General features: G+C 47.5%; 1 protein-coding gene across 5 annotated transcripts in view; it reads left to right on the forward strand.

Moving 5' to 3' along the window:
- The window catches only part of NOL6 (nucleolar protein 6), a 67,439-nt gene extending 60,879 nt beyond the window's left edge, over window positions 1-6,560 (forward strand). For all 5 annotated transcript variants that reach the window (XM_039544984.1, XM_039544985.1, XM_039544987.1 and 2 more), the window contains 2 exons: window positions 4,517-4,618; window positions 6,046-6,560. In XM_039544984.1, coding sequence (XP_039400918.1) covers window positions 4,517-4,618; window positions 6,046-6,198 — 255 coding nt within the window. In that variant the 3' untranslated portion in view covers window positions 6,199-6,560. The remainder of the gene's footprint in view (window positions 1-4,516; window positions 4,619-6,045) is intronic.
- Window positions 6,561-8,414: the final 1,854 nt, after the last annotated feature.

Below are 8,414 nucleotides of genomic sequence, written 5' to 3' on the forward strand. Positions count from 1 at the left end.
TACAACCAGCTCTCTGGTCTCCTTTCCCCCTCATGTTGTTCTCCCAGGGGATCCTGTCCATCAGTTCCCTGAGGGAGTCAGAGTCTGATTTTCTGAAGTCCAGGGTCCGTATTGTGCTGCTCTCCTTTCTTCCTTGTGTCAGGATCCTGAACTCGACCATCTCATGGTCACTGCCTCCCAGGTTCTCCTACTAATTCTAACCTGTTTGTGAGAAGCAGGTCAAGAAGAGCTCTGCCCCTAGTTGGTTCCTCCAGGAAATTGTCCCCTACACTTTCCAAAAACTTCCTGAATTATCTGTGCACTGCTGTATTGCTCTCCCAGCAGATATCAGGGTGATTGAAGTCTCCCATGAGAACCAGGGCCTGCGATCTAGTAACTTCTGTTAGTTGCCGGAAGAAAGCCTCATTCACCGCATCTCCCTGGTCTGGTGGTCTATAGCAGACTCCCACCACGACATCACTCTTGTTGCTCACACTTCTAAACTTAATCCAGATTTCAGAGTGGTAGCCGTGTTAGTCTGTATCAGCAAAAAGAACGAGGCGTACTTGAGACTAACAAATTTATTTGAGCATAAGGTTTCGTGGGCTAAAGCCCACTTCATCAGATGCATGCAGTGGAAAATACAGTAGGAAGATTATAGATATATATACACACAGAGAATATGAAAAAATGGGTGTTGCCATACCAACTCTAATGAGCCTAATTGAATAAATTGGGCTATTAGCAGGAGAAAAAATAACGTTTGTAGTGATAATCAGGATGGCCCATTTCAAACAGTTGACAAGAAGGTGTGAGTAACAGTAGGGGGGAAATTAGCATGGGGAAATAGTTTAGTTTGTGTAATGACTCATCCACTCCTAGTCTTTATTCAAGCCTAATTTAATGGTGTCCATTTTGCAAATTAATTCCAGTTCTGCAGTCTCTCGTTGGAGTCTGTTTTTTGAAGTTTTTTTGTTGTTGAATAATTGCGAATTTTAGGTCTGTAATAGAGTGACCAGGGAGGTTGAAGTGTTTGCCGACTGGTTTTTGAATGTTATAATTCTTGACGTCTGATTTGTGTCCATTTATTCTTTTGCATAGAGACTATCTGGGTTGGCCAGTGTACAAGGCAGAGGGGCATTGCTGGCACATGATGGCATACATCACACTGGTAGATGTGCAGGTGAACGAGCCCCTGATGGCGTGGCTGATGTGGTTAGGTCCTATGATGGTGTCCCTGAATAGATATGTGGACAGAGCTGGCATCGGGCTTTGTTGCAAGGATAGGTTCCTGGGTCAATGTTTTTGTTGTGTGGTGGCTGGTGAGTATTTGCTTCGGGTTGAGGGGCTGTCTGTAAGTGAGGACTGGCCTGTCTTTCAAGATCTGTGAGAGTGAGGGATCGTTCTTCAGGATAGGTTGTAGATCCTTGATGATGCACTGGAGAGGTTTTAGTTGGGGGCTGTAGGTGATTGCTAGTGGCGTTCTGTTACTTTCTTTGTTGGGCCTGTACCCAGAAGTCACCTACTACAGGACTCTTCTGGCTCTGTCAATCTGCTTCTTCTCTACAGCAGGTGGGTATTGTCGTTGTAAGAACGCTTGATAGAGATCTTGTAGGTGTTTATCTCTGTCTGAGGAATTGGAGCAAATGCAGTTGTATGTTAGAGCTTGGCTGTAGACAATGGATCGTGTGGTGTGGTCTGGATGAAAGCTGGAGGCATGTAGGTAAGTATAGTGGTCAGTAGGTGGTGTTTATGTAACTGTAGCTTATTAGCACTGTAGTGTCCAGGAAGTTGATCTCTTGTGTGGACTGGTCCAGACTGAGGTTGATGGTGGGAGGGAAATTGTTGAAATCATGGTGGAATTCCTCGAGGGCTTCTTTTCCATGGGTCCAGATGATGATGTCATCGATGTAGCGCAAGTAGAGTAGGGGCATTAGGGGACGAGAGCTAAGGAAGCGTTGTTCTAAGTCAGCCATAAAAATGTTGGCATACTGTGGGGCCATGCGGGTACCCATAGCAGTGCCGCTGCCTTGAAGGTATACATTGTCCACAAATGTGAAATAGTTGTGGGTGAGGACAACATCACAAAGTTGAGCCACCAGGTTTGCCATGGCAGTATCGGGGCAGTCCATCTTTGTGTGGAATGTTGGTGTAGAGGGCTTCTACAGCCATAGTGACTAGGATGGTGCTTTCTGGAAGATCACCAATGGATTGTAATTTCCTCAGGAAGTCCGTGGTGTCTCTAGGAGTGCTGGTAGAATAGGGCCTGAGGAGAGAGTCTATGTAGCCAGAGACTCTGAGGTTTTTTCCTGCAGTTTCATACCAGAGCTCTGAGCAGTCATACTGCTCTCTTATATACAATACAATTCCCCCACCTTTTCTGCCCTGCCTGTCCTTCCTGAACAGTTTATATCCATCCATGACAGTGCTCCAGTCATGTGAGTTATCCCACCAAGTCTCTGTTATTCCAATCACATCATAATTCCTTGACTGTGCCAGGACTTCCAGTTCTCCCTGCTTGTTTCCCAGGCTTCTTGCATTTGTGTATAGGCACTTAAGATAACTCACTGATCGTCCTGCTTTCTCAGTATATTCTTTGACTCCTCCTGTTGCTGTCCCTGTGTCTGAGAGCTGAGCCCTGTTCCCCACGTGTCTGGTGGCATGCGTTCAGGTAGACTCACACGTGAGGTTGTTTACTTAGCTCAGTTGTCGACCCTCTCCCCTCACGCCTGCCGCAGTGGGAATTGGGTTGTGTGGGCCCAGGGCGATCAAGCTGGGGCTTTTATCATTGTTTGCGAGCGTTCTTTCTGAACCCTTGTTCCAGGCAGCCGCCTGAGGAGGCTTGTGGGAGGACGGGCTTGATGGGTCATTCACATTGTCGAAGTATTCATGCCATGAGAGCAAGTCCCCGCAGAGCCCCACAGAGTATTACGGCAGTTCTAGTGGCAAACTTTTAAAAGGAAACTGAATTGTCTAGTTTACCGTGAGCCAAGGTGCTGTGTTGCTGGGAACGAGTCTTTCCTTGTGATTATTTTGCAGTTTCAGTGTAGTACTGGCAGCGCACCTGGAGCATTGGTGTGGGTGTTCGGCTGTGGGGGGACAGGAACTGCAGGAGGGGGCTTCATTAGCTTTACTGCACCGATCTAGTGATTACAATGAGGAGTCCTTGTGGCACCTTAGAGATTAACACATTTATTTGGGCATAAGCTTTCGTGGGCTAAAACCCACTTCATCAGGTGCATGGAGTGGAACATACACTAGGCAGGTATGAATACACAGCACATGAAAAGATAGAGTTGCCTTACCAAGTGTGTGTGTGTGTGTGGGGGGGTCAGTGCTAACGAGCCAATTCAATTAAGGTGGAAGTGGGCTATTCTCAACAGTTGACAAGAAGGGGTAAATACCAAGGGAGGGGGGGAAAAGCACTTTTTTGTAGGGCTAATCAGGCCAATGTAATCAAGGTGGCCCATTTCCAACAGTTGACAAGAAGGTGTGAGTATCAGCAGGGGGGAAATAATTTTTGTAGTGACCCATCCACTCCCAGTCTTTATTCAGGCCTAATTTGATGGTGTCCAGTTTGCAAATTAATTCCAGTTCTGCAGTTTCTCGTTGGAGTCTGTTTTTGAAGGTTTTTTTGGTTGAAGAATTGCAACTTTTAAGTCTTATTATTGAGTGTCCAGGGAGATTGACATGCTCGCCTACTGGTTTTTGAATGTTACAATTCCTGATGTCTGATTTGTGTCCATTTATGAGCTGGCTTCCCCGCCCCGCGTTTGAGAGCGACCTGCAGCAGAAAGAAGTTAGCCTCACTAGAGCAGAAACTTGGCAGCAAGGAAGGCCAGTGCATGGCAGGCAGGCTAATTGCAAACCATATGGTTCTGCAGTATGGTCCTCCCTCCAGTCCAGGGGAGCATGGCCTGCTGGGAACCGTCCTCCCTGTGGACTGCACCTCTCTATTAAATGTGCAGTCTGCTCCATTTATGTCCAGCCCAGAGAGTAGGAGATAGGACTTAGTTCTGGGACAGGTTGAAGTCTCTTATTGATCTTTCACTGGGCTCTAAGCACCTCTTGTATTGTCCTTTATGCTGCTGTGGGAAGCAAAAGGAAAACCCTGATCGTTGGGGGCTGCTTGCTGGATGCAGTCCCCTCTTCCTTCCCTACGCTGCAGGGAGCTGTTACATATTGTAGTGGTTTCCCTGGTGTGGCTGCCTCGTAGTGACGTTTATTATGGCAGAGTCGGTGGCTGCCCTCCTGCATGACAAGCTCCAGTGCATTGGAGTTGGTGTGGTTCTGTGGCGGGACGGGTGCAGGGGAGCATGGTGGCCAGTCCCTGGAAAGCTGGTCATTTTACTTGAAGTTGGGATGTGGCGATCCATGGAACAGTTGTAGAATCTGCACTTCCAAGAATCTTTCACCGGATCCTACTTGGCTGTGAGCCAGTGTCCTTGGCGTATCTCCCTCCTGGGGAGCATTACCCAGGATTTGTGACATGTAATTTGTGACGCCTGACATGACTCCCTTTCAAATCCTCTTCCAGGAGGCCTTTGGAGACCTGGCCTTGTTCTTCTATGACTCGCACGGTGGGGAGGTGATTGGAGTTTTGTGGAAACCCTCCAGTTTCAAGCCCCAGCCTTTCAAGGTGAGTTTTTGACCCTCTGCTTTTAGCTTCTTGTTGTTCGTTGTAGTGCTGTGGGAAGTTTGGAGGGGATTGTAATAACAATAGTGTCACCTAGTGTCTCCGAGCAGGTCTCAAAATGCTTTACAAAGGCGGTCAGTAGCCTCTCATCTCACACTCGGGGAAACTGAGGCACAGATAGGTGAAGTGACTTGCCCAAGGCCATCCAGCCAATGGCCGAATCAGGAACAGGACCCAGGTCTCCTGAGTTCCAGTCCAGAGCTCTATCCGCTAGGCAATAATATCCCCCAGTACACACATCCTTTGACCAACACTAACACACACACCCTCCATAGCCCTCCTGGAGAGTAGGTGAGAGATGTCTCCATTGAGGGGGAAACTGACGCAAAGAGCCCCATTTTCACAGGAAGCCTGTGTTTTTTGGCTGCCCAGTTGGACACCCCCGGGCCTGATTTTTCACAAGTGCCAAGTGTCTGTAGCTCCCACTGACCAGTAGGTGTCCAGGATGGCAGCGCTGGGATCCCAAAGCTCATGCTGAGTTTGCGCCACGCAGTTTAACGTGCAAAGCTGTTTGGGAGCAAGGGCGTGGCTCGGAGAGTGCCTGGGGGATGGTAAAGGTGGGTCTGATGCACAGGCGTGGATGTGATTCATGCTGCTTTATATGAGGAACTCATCAAAGACGCAAAGAAACTTGTGATTAATGGCCCACAGTTCTTCTGGCAACCACCCTGCCTGTTCTGCTATCCTTTTAATTTGTAGGGCCCCGTGTAGCTCCTCTCTCTGCGCCTGGGGCACTCGCTGCCCTGCAGTGCTGCTGCTTTGAAATCTAGTCATTGATGGCCATGAAATGAGATGATGCCCCCAAGCCCATGCCTAGCTTTACGCATCTGAATAGCTCTATTGGCTTAAGGGAGATAATTCCATCTTGCTGGATCGGGTTCTTAACTCCCAGTAACAGATCAAAGCAAAGGCAGATTAGACAGGTTGTCTTCGACCCGTTGACCTTTAAGGCACCCTCTATACATCGGTGGCCTGCGTCTGTCCCCACCTCCTAAGATGGTAAGTGAGTAATTTTCCAGTGTTCAGCGCGCACATATTAGGGGTAATTGCGATTGGAAATTGCATTGTTGCTATATTGACGGGCTGCTTGGTTGTGTATGCTCTGAAGGGGGCGCTTTTGCAGCCTTCTGGTTTACACTGTAACAGGAGCTGTTAAAAGTGAATGCGGTGCTAGCCAAAGGGGACAGGATTGGAAGAGAAGTGGTGAGACCGGACAGTGGCAGCATTTAATTGTCACATTGGGCTCACTGCGGAAGGGTAGGAGTGGGTAGGGGTTGCATTAGAGGTTTAACTTCCGGAGAAGAATACAGCATTGCTGGGCACAAAATGCAGATGTCAGTTAGCCCAGCCCATATGCATGTGTATTACAGGCATCCAACATGAAAGGAAGAATGATGGCATCTCTAAGCTGTGAGGAGCTAGTCACCGTTCCCAATGTGGAAGCCATCCTAGAAGACTTTGAGATCCTGGGCGAAGGTCTGGTCAGATCAGTGGAGGCACGTACAGAGAAATGGACTATCTAAGACCATCAAGAGCTCTTGTTAGGCCTCCTGTACCATATCTGTAACCCTTTCTGTTTATAAATCTGTTCAGGGGAAGAAAATTCTTGAGCAATATCTCTAATCCTGTTAATGTGGTACACCTCATTCATAGAAGCATTGCAGCCCTTGAAAAGAGGTAGTATTTTCTATAGACATAAGACACCCCCTCTTTATACTTTCTCCAAAATCATCTCAAGGTGAGATGAATTGTTCATAAATGTTCCTATTTGTTCATCATGGTGAATGTTTATATAAAATTTCCATGTCTCAAATATCTGCTGGGATGTAAAACAGGAAGGGCATTTCCTAGTATAATAAAGAGGTATTTATAATAATTGCTTTTATTTTTGTCACCAGTAGCATTTCTCTGATAAGATCACTTCACATACTCCGTCTCCTCCCCACCCCCAAAGTGTGCATTTATATAGGGAGTAAGATTATCCAGAGTTATAGTATTGAAAAGAGAGAAATCGGGGACACGATAAAAGTATATAAAATAACGAATGGGCTAGAGAAGGTAGATTGGGAGCCTCTGTTCTCCTTGTCTTACAATGCAAGAACAAAGGGACATTCAATGAAGTTTCATGCAGTGTGTAATTAGACTGTGGAACTCACTGCCACAGGATGTCATTGTGGCCAAAAACTTAGCAAGATTCAAAAAGTGATTGGACACATAACTTTGAATATTCTCAATATCCATTTCGTTCCCACTAACAAGCATTCTGGAGGGGATATTACACCTAATGGTTCAGGGCTTAAGCCAACCTCTAACTATATGGAGGCAGTTTATCCCTATTGCAGGGTTCTTGCACCTTCATCTGAAGCAGCTGGTGCTGGCCACTGTCAGAGGCAGGATACTGAGCTAAATGGACCGTGGGTCCGATGCCGCAGGGCAGTGCTTGTGTTCCTGTCTCACTGAAATTGCTCTCAGAAGTCCCAACATGTCTCCTGAGACACAGACGCGATTTTTAAATGTTGGGTACGTTAATATTGTTGAGGAGTTAGACATGCCAGGAGTTAAGCCACACCCAAGAGGTTAAATTGCCTGTAAATACCCTTTCTTGTAGTACTCTCCACCCCCAGCACTGTTTGCACCAGGGGGTTTTAGTGCAATTTAGCTATAATGTAAAAAATAATGAGTGGGTGAAACCAGTGTCAAATCTGAGAGCAGATTTATGCCTCTGCTGTGACTTCAAAAACCAGGGGGCGATGCTGACAGGCCCACATTGAGTTCCATTAGCAAACAGCTTGAGCAGCTATAAAAGAGGTTTGTAAGCTTTTACTTTTCAGTTTTAACTTTTAAGGCCCATCGCAATGTATCTTTGCCCTGGCTACTCATCTCTTAAGAGTCTCCACCCCGGCCTTAATTGTTCATTGTCACAGTTACCCAGAAGCCCCTTCACACTTGTGCCTGGGAGGAGCTCCCTGTAAACTGAAATCTGTGGGTTTTACAATAGGCTGCTCCAGATTCCCCCTTAAAACTTGCCTGTGCCATGATGCCTTGGAAAACTTGGACAGTGGCTGGGGGCTGGTGTGCTGAAACCTTGGCTTTTCAGAGTGGTCTCATGAGCTCCCTGCCTGGTTTGTTTGTTTGTATCCACCGGTTGCCCACTTCGATTGTGGGAGGGACTGTCATCTTGCTAATTGTGGCCTTGTCCTCACTAGGGCAAGCAGGGATTTTCGAACGTGTTAAAATCCTAGTGCAGGCAAGGCGGCTGTAGTTCTCACCCTGGGTAGCTAGTCCAGGTGAGCTCCGCTTTCCGGTCCAGGTGCAGGCTGAGGTCCAGTTGCAGGGTGGGCATGGAGGGAGCTCAGCCTGGCCACAGCCTGTAATCTACCTGCCCCCTGGATTATTTAAGAGGGGACAGTTCCTGTTGTGGAGCCAAGCCGTTGTCATATTCCCCACCCCAGTTTTTCCAGTGGCTCTCCCACTTCAGCGTTTCAGTACGTTTAAAAACTGTGTCCCTATTTTCCTTCCTAAATATCCTTCATTCTCACTGTGACCAGATGTTGGCCCCTCAGGGTGTGGGCTCATCGCTCATTGCTTTCACCCCAGCACCTGTTGCCAGTACTGAATTCCCTTTTAGAAACATAAAGGCAAATCAAAGCTCCGTGGTAGCTGTGACCGTAAGGTGGAGTAGACCTGCCCTGCCCTGCAGCGATGCTGCAGCATTCCTCCTCCTTACCTTTCCTGCCTT

This window comes from Mauremys reevesii, linkage group 6, assembly GCF_016161935.1.
Source record: "Mauremys reevesii isolate NIE-2019 linkage group 6, ASM1616193v1, whole genome shotgun sequence".
NCBI classification, from domain to species: Eukaryota; Metazoa; Chordata; order Testudines; family Geoemydidae; genus Mauremys; species Mauremys reevesii.